The sequence below is a fragment of the Eleutherodactylus coqui genome, chromosome 3 (genome assembly GCF_035609145.1).
Source record: "Eleutherodactylus coqui strain aEleCoq1 chromosome 3, aEleCoq1.hap1, whole genome shotgun sequence".
In the NCBI taxonomy this organism is placed as follows: Eukaryota; Metazoa; Chordata; class Amphibia; order Anura; family Eleutherodactylidae; genus Eleutherodactylus; species Eleutherodactylus coqui.
Window position 1 is genome coordinate 190,087,277 of NC_089839.1, and position 25,561 is coordinate 190,112,837.

Consider the following 25,561-nt stretch of genomic DNA (forward strand, 5'->3'; position numbering starts at 1 on the left):
GCACTCTTGATAATGTATAGAAAAAAACACATTTTCATAGTCAACAAAATAACTTTTGTTGGTAAAATATCACTTCATCAAATTGTCGGATGTAACAAAGCTGAATTTTTCACTCACTAGTTCTTACCTCGTTAGAACTGGACTTAAAGTGGACCTCTGGTTTCAGGACAAAATTCTGTCCTAGGACCGGAGGAGGAGTGGGGTACATTAACTGCAGTTGTTCTTCTTTGCCCTTCCTCTGATCTGCCAAGTCCCATTTTCAATCATCCAAGATGGCCAATGCAATCTTCAGACTAATCCCCATAGTGGATTGGTAGTGTTAGACTACCAGTGCACTGTACCTGCTCTCTGATTGGCCAGAGCTGTTCACAGGATCAGCACTTGCCAATCAGAGAGCAGTGCACAGTGTGTGTTAGGTAGTTAAAAAATTGCTGCAGCCATCTTGAACAGCCAAATACAATGCCTGGAAGTGGCAAATCAGAAGGGCAGCAGAGAAGAACAACCACAGATAATATACGGTACCATCCCTTTTGTCTTGGGACAGAATTTTATCCCAATACCAGAGAGACGCTTTAAGTGTGTAGGGTCTGGTTGGTGGCACAAGGCACATATATTGTTGCTATTGAAAGGGGCACCATATGCCTTGAAGCCTCAGAACACAGAGCTTACACCCCAAACCATACTTGGTGTCTGAACCTATGGAAAGGCAGCTACTTCGGATTCAGATACAGAGCTACAATCCATAGTTTATCAATTTGGCATTGGTAATTAGACGACTATCTGGCCATGTAACTGTATTTGGGCACCTTTTGGTAATGTTAATTGAGCACTGAATGGTATAGTGATTTGTATTATTTGGGCACTATATGGTACAACACAAGGATGGTTGAGTTCACAGAAGGTACTTCACCGGGAACCATTGATCGGAAGGTCGGTCCTGTCTGCAATCCTATGTAGAATCTTAGAGAAGTTTCTGTGGTATCAACCATGTTGCATTAGGTTACATGAAACCCACCCTACAGTTAAGCTGATCCAATGCATTTCCTTTTTCACTGCCCCTCCTCTGCTGAACGTCAAGGGCCTTGGTGTAGATAAGTCTCATTATTGTGCCATTGAGTCCATTGGAGGAATTTATAGGTCCTGTGGTTGCCTGGTCCACTCAACTCTTACAACACAACAATACTGACCACTAAGCTGCCACATTACTTTCTTTATTTTGGTGGAATTATTTCATTTTTATTGCACTCTGTGGTAACTTGTAGAATCCAGGATTGTGTGTAATGATAGTCTACAAGGCTAATAATCTGTTGAAATCTATATCACTGATCTGTTATGCATGTATTATAATTCACATGGTTGGTTGGTTGATTGATTGGTTTGTGTTTCGAAATCCAGATCCGAGGATAATAGTACAACATATTTATTTCTTTTAAGAGGCACTAACTTTTCAGACAACTTATGTTTATGTAATACTTCCATTACAAATTTTGTTGTTTTACCACAGTGAATCAAGTTTGAAGTGGCACCCTTTCAGTTCCTCTGAAATCCACTGCCTGTTGTTAAGTATTGCGCTTCTGTAGTGTCAGGGAGGCTGGTATGTGGGGAAGCTGCTATGTTCACAGGCTGCTTCCCTGCACTCATAGACTGACAGATTTGCAAACACAGTGTCTGTAATCTCCACAATCTCTGCCTCTCCTGCTGTTACAACGTGTGTGTGTGTGTGTGTCTGTGTGTGCGCGTGCATGTGCGTCAGGGTTACAAACCAGATTTTTTATTTTTTAGGGCAACTTATCCAAAAATCTCAGACAGCCAGCATTCTTTACAGACACATGGGAAAACCATACTAAATGATGAAGATTATAAGTAGTACATGTTTATAGGTCAGATGGTGATCTAAACTCATTACCAGTGTTTATTGTGAACTTTGAAATCATGACAATTACAGTCTGCTCAAGTACCACCAGCCTCAAAAACAAAATCACAGACACATCTTATATTTTTCATGGACACTGGAAACTATATTTACGGGCTGTCGAGGAATTTCTGGACAGTTGGTAACCCTGGTGTGTGTGCACATTATATTTGATTTACTAACCATTTAGCTACAATATCTCTGAATGCCCGTATCATCCTGGGACAGCGGAGGAGCGGGCATTTAGATACTGCCTCCCTGCTGATTGGGCTAGAGACAGAGCAATGCTGTATGTGAAGTGAGGGAAAGGAATCACAGGGCAGTGAAGTATTGGCAAAATGCTAGGCCTGAAAATGGATTGCAAACAGCAGGGCAGCAAAAAATTGGAAAGGCCACCTGAAAATCAGAACTTATAAACTTGAAACGGGGTGCAAACAACAGCAAATAAGAGGGTAAAGAGAACCTGGTATATTTTTAGAAAACATAAGTGTCTTCTGAACCAAACTTTTATAGAAAAAAATAAAATAAAACCCCATCAATAGTGGGCAATGTTGAATCTTATGTAAACACCATGTCTGCAGTAGAAAACACATGTATGTGTGCCCTCTAGTGTAGTGTATAGAGAACATAGAATAACGTATGGGACAAAGCAGCAAGAATTCAAGTTTCAGGGCCAATAAATATAACATCAACTAAACTGCAGACATATCATAGAATGATAAGGGAACTCTACTAATTGTTAGAAATAAGAGTCACGGACTTTCCTAAAGGGTTCCTATCATTTTAAAAAGAACTTTTGAAATGTTAAGAATTTTTGAAATTGGTAGGTATAATTTAAGAGGCCCATGTGACTTCTGAAGAACCTCTAAGCTAATCTTCATGGGCACTGTAGAATTCAATGAGACTGTAATGTACATTTATGAACATAACCAATATACAAGGAGCATGGTGCTCTTAAGAAAACTCATGCCTCTTCATTCTAGCAGTTGGTGGGCATCATAGATCTCTTTTGAGAGCTTCTAAAACTTCCAACATGTCCTTGGTTCACTATAGACATATTCCATTAAGTAGACACCTACAAAGAGAATAGGGTGTCCCATATCAAACATTAGTGGCATTTTGGTTTATTCCACCATCCTTCAGCTTAAAGTGGTTGGCTAAAAACTCATTAACGCACACACTAGTAGGGAGTTCTGAATTAATGGTAGGGCAGTCTCTAAATTAGGATTTTCCTCCCTTGCCCAGAGTGGAGAACAGTTAAAGAGTGTCTCTCACTTTGGAGAATCTGTTTTGTACTGCATTACACAGCAACTCACTAATTTGAATGAGCACAGTGTAATGCTGAATTTTCCCTGCGGAGGTGCTGCAGGGAAACAAAACACTTACTGCTAGGTTTACCCAGAGATAACAGCAGATTGTGGGGGGTCCCGGCCGGCGGATACTTTGTAATTAACTTACTTTCAAGGGACCCATCTAACAAGTAGGGATTGTACAAAGCACAAATCCCCTTTAAGATAGGAAGATAACAGAATATACTTTTCTCTACTTGGCCTTAGAAGAAAATAGCTGCATGGTCTTTAGGCTAAGTCCACTTCCGCTTATTGAGAAGAGGATGAACATGAGCATGGGCTCCTCCTTCCATTGTGCATTTGCATCGCTGCATTCCAAGACCCATAACATTTTTATTTTTCTACCATAGTTGAACGACTGCCTGTTTACCAACTAATAGTTGCTTGGTTTTTGGTTCTGCTAAAACCCAAGCAACTCCGACAAGTGAGCGAATTCTTGCTCAGTGCCCTGTCGGCGGCCATTTATTCTCAGCACAATTATGCCCAAATTCGATGTTTCCAGAGATAATTTGGGTGATAATTGCCCTGTGCAAAGGTACCTTTAAAAGGCACAATCTCCATTGATCGTGGTACGTCAAGGGTTGAATGGCCACGATCCGAGGCTTCTCTGCATCCAGCCATTAGAGCAAAAACTCTACTGTCAGGAGAGCTGAAGCCCAGATCTTCCAAACATGGGACTTTTGTGTCACCCTTAGGCCTCGCTCGCACAGGCGTTTGCAGAAACGCAGCATTTTTCAATGCTACATTTACTTCGTTTTCAGCAGTGCTGGCACATGTTTTGCCAGCAATTTGACTGTGTTTTCAACACAATTGAAAATGCAGCCAAGGAAGCTGAATAAAAAAAAAAACAATACTCATCTAATAGACACCGTCGGGTCCCTGCTGCTGCTTTCCATAGCTCTGTGCAGGCTTCCCAGCAGACCATCTTTTGCTGGTAACGTGGGTTGAAGGCCACGCCTCCAGCATGAGATTGCTCTGATTGGCTGAGCTTTTCAATAAATGGCTGTGATTGGCCGAGTGCCTTTGCCAATCAGAGCAATCTCTTGTCGGAGGTGGGGTCTTCGATCCCCATTACAAGAAAGAGATGCTTTGTCAGGGATGAGAAGTGCAGGGGAAGCCTTCACAGAACTATGGAAAGCAGGAACCCGACGGCGTCTGCTAGGTGAATATTGATTTATTTTCCCTCTCAGGTAATGTAGCTAGGGCGTTTAGCGCTGCCAAAAATACGGTCCCAAGTTGTGTCACATTTTTGGCAGCGCTGAAACCGCTGCCCATTCATTTCAATGTGAAACGCAGAGCTGAAAACAGCCAAAGATAGAACATGCATCGCTGTCAAAGTGCAGCATTGGAAACATGTGAACAGCCCCATTGAAATGAATAGAAGCGTTGCTCAGCGTTAAGTACTGTGCTGCAAAAGCAGCGCTACACACTATACAAAAACGCTTGTGTGAGAGAAGCCTTAGACTAGGCCGCTGTGTTTTTATGGTAGCCCAGCCTAAGGTGCCTTAATAACTTCCATTAACAACCTATATATATGGTCACTTAGAGGTTAATTGCATTATAAATGATGCTGTTACGGGACATATTTTTGAATCAACCTATAATAACTAGACCCCAGTGATAAGGGATTAGCTTCAAAGTCACCTCCAAATGGGGTTGTCTTCGGCAGGACCCTTGTGGACCATTGCTGTGTCAGAGGCAGAGGATCCTTTGGTACTGTGGTGGGTCAGCCTAACTCTGCCTTTGTTGAAAGGATAAAAGAGGAATAAGGCAAACTTTTGCTTTTTGAAGATGCAGTACAAATAAGATCTGATCAAAGTATCATACCGAATGTGATAAAACCCAATGAACGCGCGCTACAATTCCTGAGGCGTCTCAGGTAACAGATTTAGGTTTTCTAGTCTTCATTGTCTTGAATATCAGACTATTAAAAAAATGGATGTTTCGCTCCGTGAAATATATAAAGCTTACTTTATTCTGGTGGATTTATCGTAAGAATGTTGCCAAATAATATGAACTTCTAGCTACATATACTCAGGAAAACAGTCATATCCTCATCTAACTAACATTTTATCTTCATTCTAAACAGTTTTCTTAAGGGCAACCATCAAGTGCATGCACTGCGCCGTTGTTTGAAGAACATTAAATGTGATTGATAGAAAATGATATGTAGTAATCTGTTTAATTGGATAGAAAGAAAGACCATAATCTTAAAACAATGCAAAGGAAACATAACGAGCCCATCAAAAAATAATTTTAACTATTTCCCATCATACCTGTCTCACATTAGTCAAAAAAAGTTGATCTTAAAGGGGTTGTCCAGGGCTTTCTTCCAAAAATAGCATTCCACCAGTTTGGGTGTGGTACTGCAGCTCTGCTCCATCAACTTTAAAGGGGTTATCTGGGTCTTTTACTATTGATGACCTACCCTCATGATCGGTGAGGGTCCGCTGCTTAGAATCCCTGCCAATCAGCTGATTGCCAAGTACACTGTCAGCATTAGAAACAGATAGCGCGGTTTGGAGTGTAGTGACCTGGTTTGGTCATGGCCCAATGATCGCAATGAGGAGTGCAATAGAAGGCACTGCTTCTATTTATTTCAACGGGAGTGAAACTGCCTATTTTATTACACTTCTGCCCCTGACCACTGATCTGGAGATCTGGCTCCACTGCACTAACAGTGAACTAAAGGATCAGGGATCCCGAGTGGCAGAGCTTTGCTGATCAATTATTGATGACTTATTGTAAGCATAGGTCATCAATAGCAAAACTCCTAGACAATCCCTTTAATGGAGCTAAGCTGCAACAACAGACAAAGTTTATGGACCAATGTTTTTGGAAGAAAGCATCCATGTTTTTCTAATTGTGGACAACACCTTTATATGCAATTACCACTTGCATCCAGTAGAAGTTGCTTGTTGCCTGTTTTTTTTCAGCAGAACCAATTTTAAAGAAAAACTCCAGAAAAACCCTTAGTGTGTCATGCTTGGACATAAGAGGGTGGAGAATGACATAGGGATTCAAAGAATTTCATTGATCATATCTTTGTCATGCTCTGCACCCACAGGGTAATTCCGATTTAACCAAAGTGTTCCTTAAATCCTATCGGTTCACTGTTTCATACCATAAGGTATTATATGTCAGTAGTGACCCTAAGAGCAAGTTTATTAAAGAGACATTAAACCTAAAGTCCATAAATGTAAATGTGTTTGAAGATATGTAGGATAAAGTAATGATCATGAGGCAGGGGTTCTTTCTAGACTGTCCAGAAGATAGCATTCAACTGCACAAGCAATATGAATAAGGTAGACTTTAGGTGTAGCGTCTCTTTAAATGGGTTTTCCTATCCACAGGGTATGACATAAGTGTCTGATAGATCTGAGTCTCAGCTCTGCGATCTACATCTATTTTCAGAACAAGGGTGCCTCGAACCCCTATGCAGCCTGTTGAAGTGACTGCTAGTAAAATAGAGTTGGCCAACATTACAGAAACAGCCAAAGCTGGCTGTGCTATGCTGTTTCCGTAACTAAGACCCCCGTTCTAGAGATAGATGTGTGTGATCCGCATCCATCAGACATTTCAGACAAATTCTGTCTAACATAAGAATACCCCTTTAAAAAGTTGCATCCTAAAATTATGGAACTTGGTGGGTTCTGGTTGGAATCTGATCCAGGGCTAGGTGCCCCAAGGAAATCTCAGACATGTCAATTGATTCTTGATAGTCTAGTCAAGGGCGTCACTTAAAAGCTCCTAGGCCCCAACGCAAACTCTGTATCAGGACCCCCACGTAACATGTGCCATTTAAACTACTGGTGTCTTCTTACGTGGCAGAGGGGCTAGTGAGTCCCTGAGGCTCCAGGGCCTGTGTGTGACTGCTAATTCTGCGCTCCTCGTAAGCTATGCCCCCAAGTCTAATCATGACTTTGATAGGTGATATTGTGATCACTATCAAAGAGAAGAACACGTTCTTGGATAGTAAAGTAGTGGGTATATAAGGCTTAACAAACATCTTTATGGGCATCACTAGACAGCAATGGGAGATTCTCATCATGTAAAATAGTAATTTGGGGGCCATTAGCCTGTGTTCTTTCTCTATGCCTGGATTGATGTTATTATGGAGATCTTGGTCTGAATATGAAGGATCTTTCAGGTTTTGATTGTAGATGCATCTTCATTAATGGGCCATAGAAACTGAACTCTGGCAAAGGTGATGGACTCCTAATGACTTTCAAGAGAGTAATTTGTAGTGATAAGTGAACTTTTGAAAAGTTCAGTTTCACTGGTTCGCTGAACTTTTGCAAAAGTTTGGTTTGGTCCAAATTAGTTTTAACCGACCCAGAAGTTCACCAAAACCCCTAAAACTGGTATATAACATTGTCACATAGCTTTCATGGCTCTTAGACAGTTCTATATACCAGTGTCCAGGACTAGTGTTGAGCAAACTGAAGCAGTAGAGTCCTGTTTAGGGTAGAACTTTGCTGAAATCTTGGTTTGACACAAACCCAAACCAACCTTTTAGCAAAGTCCTATCTGAAACAAGAAGACCACTGCTTGTCCTATTGGATATGAACTTGGTCAAGGAGCCTGCAAGGCCTCATGTTCAGTACCAAGAATGAACGTCAGAAACTACATGACCAAATCAGACTATGGTCTGCAACTTGACTACAGCATCAAGCTAGAGCTGATAGTCATACATGGCTACATTTACTGTTTTCAAAGTACAAATCCAAACAAAAATGGCCTTCTATCATGTTCTGGGTAGAATTTTTTATTGGTGTAGTCCTTCAATGTCTTTAGTTTCTCAAAGCATCTGAGGGATTCCTTGGGCACCTCTCAGAGATTACATTTAATGAGACAGCAAACCAAAGGACCATTGATTGAGTGGCCTTGTGATAAATGCTGTGTCGGATTTTTGTGATGGAAGTTTCTGGTGTCTACATTATTGAAATTGGTGAAGGTCTTCTAATATCTCAATGATGTGTCTGAATATCATTTCTTAGGTGGATTTCCCCTATACTAATTCAAAGTGGGCTGTATGATCAGTTGTCGAGAACATAATCAATTTACCATTGTGGGCCCACAATACCTAAAATTGCATCATGATAGGGATTAAGCCGATAAAATGACCTCTTCACCTGTCCATAGGCAACATGGGCAATTTCCAATAATGTCCTTTGTCCATTCATGTGATATATTACAATAATGGTTTTACACGTGGAAACAGTTAAAATAGTGAAATGTTTCATTTTAAACTTTTATCTTCAAACTTCCAAAAATTCAATGAAGCATTCTTGCATCTCAATATTTGAAGAGATAAATCAAATCCGGAGATTGAGTCCACATCGTTCTTTATAATTACTAAAAATTCAGTCACTGCTGTCAGCAGATATTACATTGATCAGGTTTTTGGTCTTTTTTTTTTAAAGCTCCTGTGGATGAGCAGAAAAATAGGGTGAAAATGTTCCTATTCGTTAGCACAATTCCTAAAAAGATAAGTCTCACAGTCCAAAAGGGAGATTGAGTGCACATATTGTCAGGGAGGTGCGACAATGCTTTCCTCTGTGGTCTGGTTTTCTGTTTGCTACCGTGTTACCTGCAAAGAGAGATGGAAAATAATAACAAATGTAAATACAAATGATCGTTTACCCCTATACAGCTACCGGTATCTTTGGTTGGCTGCATATCTCCCAGTTTACATGGGGAGATGTGCAAAGACGAACTGATCTGCCAAGGAATGAGTGTTTTCTCATCCATTATTTGATTGTTGGCCCTTTTACACAGCACTATCATTGGACAAACAAATGTTCAGGTGGGCATAAATAGGGTCCCCCACCCTTAACAATGCAAGCAAAAGGCCCTTTAAATGCATTGTTAAGGGTGGGGGACACTATTTGTATGCGGAAAATGCCTGTGATTGGGCCTTCGTCCAGACTCATTCCCTGTTGCACTACTCCAGCCCTATGGAAGGCACACAATCCGGGATGTCCCCAGTGTGCCATCCCTTGGCTCGCCCACCACTGAGGTGGTATAGTTCACATGCAGTACCAACCTAGGCCGCTACTATACATATAGTGCTACTTGCTTCCAGTTCTGTCTGCACTGACAATGGTCCAGGGAACTGCTGACTGACGGGGATCTCAAGCAGCGAATCAACTACTCTAATCTATTCTGAGGATAAGTCCTCAATAGTAAAAGTCCTGGGCAAGCCCTTTAAGGGGCGGTAAACAAGGGCTGGGCTAATATTCCAAAAATTTGCTGTTGTCTTGTTGCCCATAGCAACAAATTAGAATTATAGCTTATTGTTCCAGTAACTCTGAGCTTTGAGTGGTTGCTGCGGGCAATAAGGCTGCTTTTCAATTTTAAAACATGAGACCGGTATAGTCTCATCCCGATGTATCATCTAGTAATTTCATTGCAGTAACCACCTAATGATGAAAATAACTTTTTACTGTGCAAAACTTTTTTTCTTCTAGAGACCTATTTTACAGCTAAGCCCATGAAAGATCCCGAAAGCGGCGATAATATGCGTTAGCCGACAGACTCCCAATATTTTGCCATCTGCGTTGATCGTAAACTTTGTATAAAAAGTAGTATTCTCCTGCATATCTATTTGCCCACTTATTATTCATTAAACTACTTTACTGTGCTCATGTAGATGCACCCGTGTCCCTTCTCATAACTATGAGGCGTGCAAGTAGAAAATAAGGAAGAGACAGCAGAGTTTAGGCATATTTTTCTTGTCATATCAAATATAATGTATTTTCTTCACGCAAGGCGAATGTCTAAGTAAAAATGTGTGCATCCAGAGTGAAATAGAATATGGAAAAATTCACATGACTTCAGAAAATCGCATTGCCGCAAGAAAACAGCTTCTTCATGTTCATATTAAAGTGTTGCTATGCAAAAAAAGTGGAATATTTGTAACCCATTTTAGTTAAAGGGGCATCAACTTTTCAGACAACGTATGCTTATCTACTAGCTTATGTTAGTCTCATCATTTTTGTAATATACTTTCATTACAAATTTTGCTGCTTTACCACTGTAAATCACATTTGTATTGGCTGCCACTAGGGGTCTCCCTTCCAGCTTCTCTGCAATCCACTGCCTGTCATTAGGTACAGAGCTTCTGTAGTAACAAGAAAACAGAGATATTTTCTTAGCAACAGGGGAAAGAGCTATCTTCCCACTCACTCAGAGGCTACAGGCTGACAGATCTGCAGACACTGTGATAACGATCTCCACTATCTCTGTCTCTCCTTTTGCAGCATGTTTGTCTACACATATTATACTGGACTTACTAACCATTTGGCCACAATGTCCCTGAGGGTGCCCACCCACTGGCGTTTTTTTCCCCTGCGAAATTCGCAGCATTTTTTTCTCTGCAGGGGTCTATGGGACTTGTAATGTTAAAATCGCGATCGCGCAAAATCGCAATTTACAGCGAAATCGCGATTTTGCGCGATCGCGATTTTAACATTACAAGTCCCATAGACCCCTGCAGATAAAAAAATGCTGCGAATTTCGCAGGGAAAAAAAACGCCAGTGGGTGGGCGCCCTGAATGGCCAAATCATCCTGGGAAAGCAGAGAAGCTAGCATTCAGATACTGCCTCCCTGCTGATTGGATGACAGACTGTGCTATGCAATATGGGAAGTCAGGAAGTGCAGTACAGTGAACTACTGGCCGAATGCTAGGCTTGGTACATGTCTCCTGCATGAAGTGGACTGCAAACAGCAGAAAAGCAGAAAAATGGTGAAGACCACCTGAAAATCAGAATTTACAGGCATAAAACAGGGTGTAAAAAGCAGCAAATGAGCAGGTAATGAGAACCTGGTGTATTTTAAAAAACCTTTTGAAAACTTAATTACTAGAGATGAGCGAACGTGTTCTTCCGAGCTTGATATTCGTGCGAATATTAGGGTGTTCGGGATGTTCGTTATTCGTAACGAACACCATGCGGTGTTCTGGTTACTTTCACTTCCTTCCCTGAGACGTTAGCGCGCTTTTTTTGGCCAATTGAAAGACAGGGAAGGCATTACAACTTCCCCCTGTGACGTTCAAGCCCTATACCACCCCCCTGCTGTGAGTGGCTGGGAAGATCAGGTGTCACCCGAACATAAAAGTCGGCCCCTCCCGCGGTTCGCCTCAGATGCCGTGTGAGTTAGATGAGGGACAGTGCTGTTTGTACCGAAGCTGCTGTAGGGAAAGAATTGGTAGTTAGTGTAGGCTTCAAGACCCCCCAAAGGTCCTTATTAGGGCCACTGATAGCTGTGTGTTGGCTGCTGTTAGCAGTGGCAATTTTTTTTTTCTCAAAATCGGCTCTGCAGAGCGTTGCACCCGGCATTAGGGACAGAAGTGCTGCATAGGCAGGGAGAGTGTTAGGAGTGAGTGTAGCCTTCAAGAACCTCAACGGTCCTTTCTAGGGCCATATTTATCCGTGTGCAGTACTGTCCAGGCTGCTGTTAGCTGTGCTGCATTTTTTTTTGCTTCTCAAAATCGCCTCTGCAGAGCATTCCACCCTCCATTGATACTGCAGGGAAAGAATTGTATAGGCAGGGCCACAACACAGTTATTATTCATTGAATATACGCAGTGCTGCCTTTTGCTTGTAAAACAAGTGAAAATAATTCTATTTGTCCTGTCTCTGTCCGTCCTAAGGGCGGTGGACACGTGTCGGCTGCGTGTGCAACCTGTAAAAATCAGACGCACCCAGCTACGTTTTACTCCTGGCTTCGCCATTTGCTTTCCTTAATTGGGAAAAAAAATACCTGCTCTGCCACAGTTAATAACTCTGCTACCCTCACGTTCTGTGACACATTAGCAGGAAAACAGCACAGTTATTAAACTTCTCATGTTCATAGAATATACGCAGTGCTGCCTTTTGGTGCAAAAAAACGGAAAATAATTCTATTTGTCCTGCCTCTGTCCGTCCTAAGGGCGGTGGACACGTGTCGGCTGCGTGTGCAACCTGTAAAAATCAGACGCACCCAGCTACGTTTTACTCCTGGCTTCGCCATTTGCTTTCCTTAATTGGGAAAAAAAATACCTGCTCTGCCACAGTTAATAACTCTGCTACCCTCACGTTCTGTGACACATTAGCAGGAAAACAGCACAGTTATTAAACTTCTCATGTTCATAGAATATACGCAGTGCTGCCTTTTGGTGCAAAAAAACGGAAAATAATTCTATTTGTCCTGCCTCTGTCCGTCCTAAGGGCGGTGGACACGTGTCGGCTGCGTGTGCAACCTGTAAAAATCAGACGCACCCAGCTACGTTTTACTCCTGGCTTCGCCATTTGCTTTCCTTAATTGGGAAAAAAAATACCTGCTCTGCCACAGTTAATAACTCTGCTACCCTCACGTTCTGTGACACGTTAGCAGGAAAACAGCACAGTTATTAAACTTCTCATGTTCATAGAATATACGCAGTGCTGCCTTTTGGTGCAAAAAAACGGAAAATAATTCTATTTGTCCTGCCTCTGTCCGTCCCAAGGGCGGTGGACACGTGTCGGCTGCGTGTGCAACCTGTAAAAATCAGACGCACCCAGCTACGTTTTACTCCTGGCTTCGCCATTTGCTTTCCTTAATTGGGAAAAAAAATACCTGCTCTGGCACAGTTAATAACTCTGCTACCCTCACGTTCTGTGACACATTAGCAGGAAAACAGCACAGTTATTAAACTTAGATTATTCATTCACTAGAGGCAGTGGGGCCTTTCGTTTTCAAAAAAGGGGAAAAATTATATTTGGCCTGCAGTCTTGCGCCAATTTATTAGCTGCCTGTGAAATCAAATCACTGGTAATACAGCATGCTGAGGGGTAGGGGTAGGCCTAGAGGACGTGGACGCGGCCGAGGACGCGGAGGGCCAAGTCAGGGTGTGGGCACAGGCCAAGCTCCTGATCCAGGTGTGTCGCAGCCGACTGCTGCGCGATTAGGAGAGAGGCACGTTTCTGGTGTCCCCACATTCATCGCCCAATTAATGGGTCCACGCGGGAGACGGTTATTAGAAAATGAGCAGTGTGAGCAGGTCCTGTCCTGGATGGCAGAAAGTGCTTCGAGCAACCTATCGTCTACCCGCAGTTCTGCGCCGTCCACTGCTGCCAATCCGAATCCTCTGTCTGCTGCTCCTCCTTCCTCCCAGCCTCCTCACTCCACCACAATAACACCTGCTCAGGAGCGGGAACACTCCCAGGAACTGTTCTCGGGCCCCTGCTTAGATTGGGCAGCAGCGGTTCCTCTCCCACCAGAGGAGTTTATCGTCACTGATGCCCAACCATTTGAAAGTTCCCGGGGTCCGGGGGAAGAGGCTGGGGACTTCCGCCAACTGTCTCAACAACTTTCTGTGGGTGAGGAGGACGATGACGATCAGACACAGTTGTCTTGCAGTGAGGTAGTAGTAAGGGCAGTAAGTCCGAGGGAGCAGCGCACAGAGGATTCGGAGGAAGAGCAGCAGGACGATGAGGTGACTGACCCCACCTGGTGTGCAACGCTTACTCAGGAGGACATGTCTTCAGAGGGGGAGTCAAGGGCATCAGCAGGGCAGGTTGCAAGAGGCAGTGCGGTGGCCAGGGGTAGAGGCAGGGCCAGACCGAATAATCCACCAAGTGTTTCCCAAAGCGCCCCCTCACGCCATGCCACCCTGCAGAGGCCGAGGTGCTCTAAGGTCTGGCAGTTTTTCACAGAGACGCCTGACGACCGACGAACAGTGGTGTGCAACCTTTGTCGCGCAAAGCTCAGCCGGGGAGCCAACATCAACAGCCTCACCACCACCACCATGCGCAGACATATGATGGCCAAGCACCCCGCAAGGTGGGATGAAGGCCGTTCAGCGCCTCCGGTTTGCACCCCTGCCTCTCCCCCTGTGCCCCAACCTGCCACTGAGATGCAACCCCTCTCTCAGGACACAGGCACTACCGTCTCCTGGCCTGCACCCACACCCTCACCTCCGCTGTCCTCGGCCCCATCCAGCAGTGTAGTTCAGCGCACCGTCCAGCCGTCGCTTGCGCAACTGTTGGAGCGCAAGCGCAAGTACGCCGCCACGCACCCGCACGCTCAAACGTTAACCGTCCGCATAGCAAAATTCATCAGCCTTGAGATGCTGCCGTATAGGGTTGTGGAAACGGAGTCCTTCAAAAGTATCATGGAGGCGGCGGCCCCGCGCTACTCAGTTCCCAGTCGCCACTACTTTTCCCGATGTGCCGTCCCAGCCCTGCACGACCACGTCTCCCGCAACATTGTACGCGCCCTCACCAACGCGGTTACTGCCACGGTCCACTTAACTACGGACACGTGGACAAGCACAGGCGGGCAGGGCCACTACATCTCCCTGACGGCACATTGGGTGAATTTAGTGGAGGCTGGGACAGAGTCAGAGCCTGGGACCGCTCATGTCCTACCCACCCCCAGAATTGCGGGCCCCAGCTCGGTGGTGGTATCTGCGGAGGTGTATGCTTCCTCCACTAAAGCACCCTCCTCCTCCTCCTCCTCCTCCTCTGTCTCGCAATCAAGATGTGTTAGCAGCAGCATGTCGCCAGCAGTCGGTGTCGCGCGGTGTGGCAGCACAGCGGTGGGTAAGCGTCAGCAGGCCGTGCTGAAACTACTCAGCTTAGGCGATAAGAGGCACACGGCCCACGAACTGCTGCAGGGTCTGACACAGCAGACCGACCGCTGGCTTGCGCCGCTGAGCCTCCAACCGGGCATGGTCGTGTGTGACAACGGCCGTAACCTGGTGGCGGCTCTGCAGCTCGGCAGCCTCACGCACGTGCCATGCCTGGCCCACGTCTTTAATTTGGTGGTTCAGCGCTTTCTGAAAAGCTACCCACGCTTGTCAGACCTGCTCGTAAAGGCGCGCCGGCTCTGCGCACATTTTCGCAAGTCCCACACGGACGCTGCCACCCTGCGCACCCTGCAACATCACTTTAAGCTGCCAGTGCACCGACTGCTGTGCGACGTGCCCACACGGTGGAACTCTACGCTCCACATGTTGGCCAGGCTCTATGAACAACGTAGAGCTATAGTCGAATACCAACTCCAACATGGGCGGCGCAGTGGGAGTCAGCCTCCTCAATTCCTTTCAGAAGAGTGGGCCTGGTTGGCAGACATCTGCCGTGTCCTTGGTAATTTTGAGCAGTCTACCCAGGTGGTGAGCGGCGATGCTACAATCATTAGCGTCACCATTCCTCTGCTATGCATCTTGAGAAATTCCCTGCAAACCATAAAGGCAGCTGCTTTGCGCTCGGAAACGGGGGTGGGGGAAGACAGTATGCCGCTGGATAGTCAGGGCACCCTCCTGTCTATTTCTCAGCGCGTACAGGAGGAGGAGGAGGAGCATGAGGAGGATGAGGAGGAGGGGGAAGAGACAGCTTGGGCCACTGCTGACGGTACACCGGCTGATTGCCTGTCATCCTTTCAGCGTGTATGGCCTGAGGAGGAGGAGGAGGAGGAGGAGGATCCTGAAAGTGATCTTCCTAGTGAAGACAGCCATGTGTTGCGTACAGGTACCCTGGCACACATGGCTGACTTCATGTTAGGATGCCTTTCTCGTGACCCTCGCGTTGCACGCATTCTGGCCACGACGCATTACTGGGTGTACACACTGCTCGATCCACGGTATAAGGAGAACCTGCCCACTCTGATTCCCGAAGAGGAAAGGGGTTCGAGAGTGTTGCTATACCACAGGACCCTTGCGGACAAGCTGATGGTAAAATTCCCAGCCGACAGCGCTAGTGGCAGAAGGCGCAGTACCGAGGGCAAGGTAGCAGGGGATGTGCGTAGATCGAGCAGCATGTACATCCCAGGCAGTGCAACAGTCTTTAAGGGCCTGGCCAGCTTTATGGCTCCCCACCAAGACTGTGTCACCGCTCCCCAGTCACGGCTGAGTCGGCGGGAGCACTGTAAAAGGATGGTGAGGGAGTACGTAGCGGATCGCACGACCATCCTTGGTGACGCCTCTGCCCCCTACAACTACTGGGTGTCGAAGCTGGACACGTGGCCTGAACTAGCGCTGTATGCCCTGGAGGTGCTTGCTTGTCCTGCGGCTAGCGTCTTGTCGGAAAGGGTGTTTAGTGCGGCTGGGGGAATCATCACAGATAAGCGTAGCCGCTTGTCAACCGACAGTGCCGACAGGCTAACACTCATCAAGATGAACAAAGGCTGGATTTCCCCAGACTTCTGTTCTCCACCAGCGGACAGCAGCGATACGTAAGCAATACGTAGGCTGCACCCGCGGATGGAAGCTACGTTCTCTCTCACCATCCAAAACGGGGACATTTCTGCTTCATCAATCTGTGTCTAATATTCCTCCTCCTCCTCCTCCTGCTCCTCCTCCTGAAACCTCACGTAATCACGCTGAACGGGCAATTTTTCTTAGGGCCACAAGGCTCACTCAAATAATTTTTCTGAACAATTTTTATAAGTTTCAATGCGCTTAAAAGCGTTGGAACTTTAACTTGAACCAATTTTTCGTTACACTGGGCTGCCTCCAGGCCTAGTTACCACTTAAGCCACATTAACCAAAGCGATTAATGGGTTTCACCTGCCCTCTTGGCTGGCCATGGCCAATTTTTGGGATGTACATTAGTACTGTTGATACAGCAATTTTTGTGGGCCCTCGCCTACAGTGTAATCAAATTAATTTTTAGCCCACCTGCATTACAGCTGACGTTACCTCAGCTGTGTTGGGCAATGCAATGGGATATTTTTATGTACCGCCGGTGGGTTCCAGGGAGCCACCCATGCTGTAGGTGCACACGGAGTTTTTAATACATCTGTACACTTCTAAAGAACCCCAGTCTGACTGGGGCATGCAGTGTGGGCCGAAGCCCACCTGTATTACGCACGACATTACTACCTCAGCTGTGTTGGGCAATGCAATGGGATATTTCTATGTACCGCCGGTGGCTTCCTGGCACCCACCCATGCTGTGGGTCCACAGGGAATTATAAATGCATCTGTTTCCACTTATAAAGAAACCCAGTCTGACTGGGGCATGCAGTGTGGGCCGAAACCCACCTGCATTAACCCTTTCCAGTCCACTGTCTGACCTGTGAAGACATTAGGGTTTAAGGCTGTACAGCTCCATTGTTGGTAGACGTCCGTCGGGGTTCTCTTACTGTATATTGCCAGCCTCTCTGCTGTCGGAGCCTATCCTACGTGTCAGCTCATGCAGTACTGGCTTTAGCCAGCATATAGCGCCGTTGTATAACGGCAGAAAAAGAGTAAGCCCCCTAGGAAAACCATATACAAATTGGATTGGAAAGGGTTAAGCACAACATTACTACCTCAGCTGTGTTGGGCAATGCAATGGGATATTTCTATGTACCGCCGGTGGCTTCCTGGCACCCACCCATGCTGTAGGTGCACACGGAGTTTTTACTACATCTGTACACTTATAAAGAACCCCAGTCAGACTGGGGCATGCAGTGTGGGTCGAAGCCCACCTGCATTAAGCACGACATTACTACCTCAGCTGTGTTGGGCAATGCAATGGGATATTTCTGTGTACCGCCGGTGGGTTCCAGGGAGCCACCCATGCTGTGGGTCGACAGGGACTTCACAATAGGGAGTTGTACCTGCCTGTGTCTATGAATTAAAAAGCCCGGTCTGACTGGGGCATGCAGACACCTTGACAGAATGAATAGTGTGTGGCACATAGGTTCCCCATTGCTATGCCCACGTGTGCAGCTCCTGATGGCGGTGGCACAGGATTCTATTTCTCATTGCTTCCGTACAGCATTGTGGGCTATCGCTCCGCCACTTTTAAAGAGGGTCGCTGCCTAGCCGTGCCAACCTCTGTAGTGTGTGCCTGCGGTCCCTCGTCATGGCAGACGCAATTCTAAATAGACATGAGCGTGGTGTGGCATGAGGGCAGCTGAAGGCTGCCCAGGGACACTTTGGTGTGCGCTGTGGGGGGGGGAGGGGGGGCGGTTGGGCAGCATGTAACCCAGGAGAAGTGTCAGTGGAGTGTCATGCAGGCAGTGATTGTGCTTTGTTGGAGGTAGTGTGGTGCTTAGCAAAGGTATGCCATGCTAATGAGGGCTTTTCAGAAGTAAAAGTTGTTGGGAGGGGGGGGGGGCCCACTCTTGCCGGTATTGTGGCTTAATAGTGGGACCTGTGAACTTGAGATGCAGCCCAACATGTAGCCCCTCGCCTGCCCTATCCGTTGCTGTGTCATTCCCATCACTTTGTTGAATTGCCCAGATTTTCACACATGAAAACCTTAGCGAGCATCGGCGAAATACAAAAATGCTCTGGTCGCCCATTGACTTCAATGGGGTTCGTTGTTCGAAATGAACCCTCGAACATCGCGGGAAGTTCGTTCCGAATAACGAACACCCGAACATTTTGGTGTTCGCTCATCTCTATTAATTACGCTTTAAAGGAGTTGTCTATTTTGGAAAATCCCTCGTTGCTACAAGGGTTCTTTAAGAATAACCAATTAGCTGTAATCTGTGTGGGAAATAACCAATATTTGGAGGTTTTCCTAGACACCTCTGCAGTGGTATGCGGGAGTCCTGTTCTCCAGATCGGTGAAAGTCTCAGTGGTAAACCCCACCGATTAGCAAGTTACTCCCTATCCTAACATTGCTTTTTATTATCCACACTTCATCACTCACCTTGGTAGTTTTGATTTTGTTTCCGCTGCTGCAGGACCAGCCTGTAAGATCCGGCAAAACTTTACAGTCCTCCCACTCCATGCACGGCTGCATGTGACACCACCACTTCTGGATTACAATGGATGCTACGGAATAAAAACAAAGGTAATAATTAACAAAACAGCATAAGGCCACAGAGCACGACTCAGAATGAGCCCCGCTGCATACTGAAGAGTCTGCCAAATGTACTACACCTTTATGAAGTGTCTGCTATTTTAGGGCTAACACTCTATTAATTCATATTACATCTGTATAGTGGAGCTCTGCTTTTCTGATTTGATAAATGATATAATTCTCAGTGCACACAGCCACCACTAGGGGGAGCTAAATATGATTTATACTGGTAACATTGAAATAAATGTAAATTTATGTGTAGCCAGCTTCCCCTAGTAGTGGCTGCATGTTGCCAATATGCCAGCATCATAGCAAGCAGCAACTTGCCGTGATGCTGGCATACTGTCATTATCCTATGTTCATATCTGCTGCGATTACAGAAAGCAGCTCTCCCTCTGGAGATCCCTTCATATCCATGCATTTATTTGTCAATGACCATTGTGTCCTCCGTGATGATGTTGCAGACAAATTGAACACTTGCTGCCATGTTCTTCCAGAGGGACACCCTACATTCTGTTTATTATATAGGGTGTCTCCTATCAAACAGGGATTATCCACAATAGACCCCAATACAGTAAATTCCAACAGCGCCCAAGACAAAGGCTAACAGATGATAATGCATAACAACTGTACACATGCTACATCAGTAATCTAATATGCAAACCCGTCACCTTTGCAATACTATTCCAAGGGAAGGGCCATAAGATTCACAATGAGTTCATGTGCATGACCAGTTCAGCATGTGAGTGGCGGGTGTATAGTATGTGTCCAACCAGTGAGTGGTATGTGCGATATGCGTCCAGTGTGTGAGTGGCAAATATGCAGCATGTATTGAGTGAGTGGCAAGTGTGCGTTATGCATCTAGCATTCGAGTAGCAAATGTGCTGCATATGACCAGCATGCAAGTGGTGAGCGAGTGGCATGAGTTCACCATTTGACTGGCATATAATCATCATGTGTCCAGTGTATAAGTGGTTGGTATGTGGCATGTGTTCAGCATGCAACTGGCAAATGTGCAGCATATATTTAGCATCCAACAGAGTGTAAGGCCTCGTTCACACGAGCATTGTTTTGCATGCACATATGTGCAAGGAAAACAGCGCCGCACGGGTGTGCATAAAAAGCATGTGAACGAAGGTCCATGCCCATTGCTTTCCAGTGGGGCCGCAGCTGCTGCCGGTGGCCCTATTTAAAGCAATGGGATGCCTGCAATCTCTGCAGTAATTTTCAGGGAAGGGCTTTAAATATAAATATATAGCTTGTGTAAAAAAATAAAAAAAATATACACTTAGCTCTTCGCCACTGCCGGGGTTCGGCACGTCCAGCTGCTTGGCTCACTGGCAATGTACCGAAGTTTTTTCAGCAGGCGGGGATTTAAAATCCCTGGCTCTTGAAAGAGCTGTCTGATTGGCTGAGGGCTCAGCCAATCACAGGCAGTGCTCAGCTGTCATTCAATCCATTCCATACTACTGCACCTCCTCTCACATCCTCCTCCAATAACTGCTCACCATGAACTCCTCATTACTAACTCTAACTCCTCTTTCACTTCCTGTCTCTTTCCCACACTTTCTGTCTACACATCCCCCTAACATCCTGCCTCACCCTGGTTCTTTTCCACTCTGGACTATCACACCATCCCCCTCTGCCAATCAGTAATAGCATGACAAGCAGCCAATAAACAGCCAGCTGTTGCCAAGCAACTTAGCTGAAGCTTGAGAAGAAAGGGGAAAACAGGGGTTTTCCAATGTAAGGCACCTTCTATGCCTCCTGGGAGCACATAGCTAGGTGTTACAGGACAGGCGACTGGGTGACTACCCTGTAGGACCCCCGGGCCATTACACCAGCCTACTTCAACATGGCATCGGGTCCATGCTGATGTGAGCCGTCTCAGCAGCGCAATAAAGTACAGTAAAATGTGCCGATCTGGGTGCAATAGCCTGCAATTGCACGCCATGCATAGCGCAAATACGTTCACGAGGCCTTAAGTCCTGGCAGTGCCTTATCTTTACAGGTCTGCACTCTGAGACTGTCTCCACAAAAGCACCCCTCTCCAACTACCACACACCAGTCCTTACACCACTTTCTACTGAGCTCTAGTGACTGTAAGACCTGTGGACATGTGGCCTCAAATGTCCTCCCATATCCCCTATGCTAAGGGTCTGACTCTGGCTCTGTGACATCAAAAAGGCTTGTGGGGTGCCCCTTACACATCTATACCCCTGTTCCCAAGAACAGGACCTCTTGTGTGCTGGGCTAATAAATTGCAATAGGTACAGTTACACCCCCACTTTAGATGGAGAATCCCCATCTGTATCCTGTCCACTGTAAATAAGGATTGAGGATATTACTTTCAGCTCTCTTGCACTTTCTCAAGCGACTAATTTACCATGTCCATGTTATAACAAAAACCACATTAGAACTAAACTGTCGGCACAAATGAAAAGGTAAAAAATAACACAGTAATTACCAAGTTACTTAAATAGGTGCAACGGGTCTACCTATTGGGAGAGTATTCATGCATTGCTTACGATCAGCGGAAAATTACACCACACATCATGTTGCTACACAAAATAATTACTAGTTTAGAGACGCGCTCTGATGTTTGAAATTGATGGCTTGCCACCAGCAAAGATGGCATACTGTAATTTTACTAATCTTCCAAATACTACAGAATTCTGGTTTCTCTAGGAAACTGCTCTTTTGCAGGTAGACAATTTACTTTATGTCTTTATTATTTTTTTTAACGTGTTTATATTATGTCACCTGACCCCCTCGCTCATTATTAGTACCCATTCACGATGGACATGTAATAATTTCATGAAATAACCAAATACTGCTCACTGGCGGAGATTTATTAAAGCTTGGTTCACACCTTATTTTCATTGTACGCTCAACATAGACCTTTTTATATAAAATACTAGCTGATATACCCGGCTTCGCCCGAGTTAATTTGGTACTGGTGTTTATCTGGTGTTCACACGGAAAATCTTATGAAGTCGTGGTTACTTTAGAGATACTAAGAAAAACATATGTTCACCATTTTGCATAGTTCTCTGCGTTACCCAGGAAACACCACGTGGAGGTAACCATGCGACGTTTCCTTCATATAAAATGACATCAGGAAGTGAGAGAATTAGATTACGTACATAAAATTTGGACACTAATTCTTTTGCGCTTAGAATTGAATAATCGAGTTGGGACCCATTAACTTTTCATATTTATGACACAATCAATGCTTGTGCCAAATTTCATGTTTCTATGACATTGGGAAGTGAGAGATTTAGATTATGTACATAAAATTTGGACACTAATTCTTTTGCGCATAAAATTGAATAATGGAGTTGGGACCCATTAGCTTTCCCTATTTATGACATAATCAATGCTCGTGCCAAATTTCCTGTTTCTATGACACCGGAAAGTGAGAAAATTACATTCCGCACATAAAATTTCGACGCCAATTCTTTTGCGCTAGAATTGAATAATCTAGTTGGGACCCATTAGCTTTTCCTATTTCTGACATAATCAATGCTCGTGCCAAATTTCCCGTTTCTATGACACCGGAAAGTGGGAAAATTACATTCTGCACGTAAAATTTTGACGCCAATTCTTTTGAGCTAGAATTGAATAATGGAGTTGGGACCCATTCGCTTTTCCTATTTATGACATAGTCAATGCTCATGCCAAATTTCCCGTTTCTATGACACCGGAATGTGAGAAAATTAGATTCCGTACGTAAAATTTGGACGCTAATTCTTTTGCGCATAGAATTGAATAATGGAGTTGGGACCCATTAGCTTTTACTATTTATGACATAATCAATGCTCGTGCCAAATTTCCTGTTTCTATGACAGTGGAAAGTGAAGAAATTACATTCCGCACGTAAAATTTCTACGCCAATTCTTTTGCGCTAGAATTGAATAATCAAGTTGGGACCTATTAACTTTTCCTATTTATGACATAATCAATGCTTGTGCCAAATTTCATGTTTCTATGACACCAGAAAGTGAGAAAATTAGATTCCGTACGTAAAATTTGGACGCTAATTCTTTTGCGCATAGAATTGAATAATCGAGTTGGGACCCATTAGCTTTTCCTATTTATGACATAATCAATGCTCATGCCAAATTTCCCGTTTCTATGACACCGGAAAGTGAGAAAATTACATTCCGCACGTAAAATTTGGACACTAATTCTTTTGCGCATAGAATTGAATAATCGAATTGGGACCCATTAGCTTTTCCTTTTTATGACATAATCAATGCTCCTGCCAAATTTCACGTTTCTATGACATTGGGAAGTGAGAGATTTAGATTATGTACGTAAAAGTTTGACGCCAATTCTTTTGCGCATAGAATTGAATAATCGAGTTGGGACCCAATTTCTTTTCCTACTTTGGAGATAATCTATGCTCGTGCCAAAATTCATGTTTCTACGACATTGGGAAGTTGGAGAACTTTTGGCGAGTCAGTCAGTGAGTCAGTGAGTCAGTCAGTGAGTCAGTGAGTCAGTCAGTAAGTCAGTGAGGGCTTTCAGCTTTATATATATAGAAAAGTGTCCAGACGTGTGCCGCGGCATGCATATTGTTTTCTGTGGACGAAAGCGATGCACAAATAGCGTACTTTTTGAGTTCATCCATGTGTGCTTTTGCCTACATTCTTTTTTCCCCAAAGTTCAGAAAAGTGTGGTCTACTACGCTTTTCAATATTTTGCAAAGATGGATGTCAAACTTATGTTTTATAATTCTGGTCAATAGATGACATATGCAAGATGTAGAACCTACATTCGCAGGCATCAGATGTATACAATTTTATCCCTCATGTGAAAAATGAATGGGGTCATGTGACCAAATGATTGCAATATTATCACACAGATGATAAAAATTGTGCGCGTTATGTGCGTTGCAAGATGTCCAAAATTCGTATGAAAATTTAACCCATTATTTGTAATGGTTGTATTTACATGGGCAACTTTTTCAGAAAAATCACACAGGATTGCGTTGATGCGAGTTGCGTCCGAGAATATTGGGCGTTACTTGCTCTCGCACGTGTGCATGCTGGAAGAGTAAAATGCAGCAAATCTGTTAAGGGACACATGCCTTTTAACAAATTGAAAGCTGCTACCGTGTTTCCCCTGAAAATAAGGCCCTGCCTTATACTTTCACGCCTGGCTGATATACGCTGTCCCTTTCTGCAGGGGGTGGAGGTGGGCCGGGCCAGGCGCAGTGCATTGAGCTCCCGCCCCCTCTCTGCCCATCGCCACTATTTGCAATGAGAGGGAGTGGAACTTTGTTCGCAATGGGGGGGCAGAATGGGGCGGAGCTGTGTTGAGGAGCGGAGAGGGGGCACTCACTGCACTGCTCCCGGCCCGCCTCCTCTCCCTATATCGGCCAGGCGTGAAAACCTGATCGATTTACGCACGTCCAAATAAGCCCTAAAGTTGGTATCATCATAACTGTACTGTCCTGCAGAATAAAGTTAAAGTAATTTTTGCTGCAGTATGTACACCGTAGAAACAGGACCCCACCAAGATGGCAGAATTGCACTTTTTTCTCTATTTCACAACACTTAGAATTATTTATAAGTTTTTCAGTATATTATATTGTACATTACACGGTACAGCCGGAAAATACAACTCGTCCTGCAAAAAACAAGCCCTCAGACAGCTATGTTGATGGATAAATAGAGTTAGGATTTTTTAAAAGTGGGGAGGAAAAACCAAAGATGAAAAAAAAAGGGCCGTGTTGTTAAGGGGTTAAGAAAAAGCTGTAACAAGTCCAAAAGAAAAAAGGTGCATTTCAGGCTTTGAACTTTTTATCTACTGAAAGCAATCTTTGAATGGGAACGAGTCCAACGTGAGGAAAGATCCAGGAGAATTACAAAACTATGAAAGAAAAGCTAGATGAATGACGACAGTCATGTGAAAGAGCATGTCTGAAGAGATGCTCTGCGGATGAAGAAGAGGAAGATAAATGACTTTATCAGAATGGATAACCCTGGCCCCATCCATCCACTGCAGAGAAGGGTAGACAGCTTTATGTAAATCTCTGGGTTTTCTGTGCTCTAAGCTAAGAGCATGCACAGAGTTTTGGGAATGTTTTACCATATGCTTATATTACCTGAGATGAGGGGCCGCGTGTAGAGAACATGGGGCCCCGGGCAATATGTAAAGTGGGACCTCTGTTTGCCACTTTTACACAATTGTTCACACAATTTCAGCCACATACAGCGCCAAGATATACTGCAATATACGGGCCACATAATACCACCACATAGTGCCAAGAAAATACAGCAATATACAGCCCACGTACAGTACAGCCATTAGATATAGCATTAAAACCACTGAAAGTGACGTTAATAATATAGATTATCCTGTGACAATGGAAACTGTCCGGGTGCAGTATTCTAGGGTGCAAGTGATCAGTCAGTTCTTGAAGTGATCTGTTGGAAGCAGCGACTTTGACAAGTGTCAGATTGTTATGACTAGATGCAGAGGCGTACATAGAAATCATAGGGCCCCGTTGCAAAACTTGGACACC

General features: G+C 44.8%; 1 protein-coding gene across 1 annotated transcript in view; it reads right to left on the reverse strand.

Moving 5' to 3' along the window:
• Positions 1-8,782: 8,782 nt before the first annotated feature.
• Positions 8,783-25,561, reverse strand: part of TAFA4 (TAFA chemokine like family member 4) — a 128,297-nt gene continuing 111,518 nt past the window's right edge. Inside the window, exons 5-6 of the mRNA XM_066594924.1 lie at positions 18,874-18,998; positions 8,783-8,854 (exon numbers count right to left, since the gene is read on the reverse strand). Of these exons, the coding sequence (XP_066451021.1) occupies positions 8,843-8,854; positions 18,874-18,998 (137 nt within the window). The 3' untranslated portion in view covers positions 8,783-8,842. The remainder of the gene's footprint in view (positions 8,855-18,873; positions 18,999-25,561) is intronic.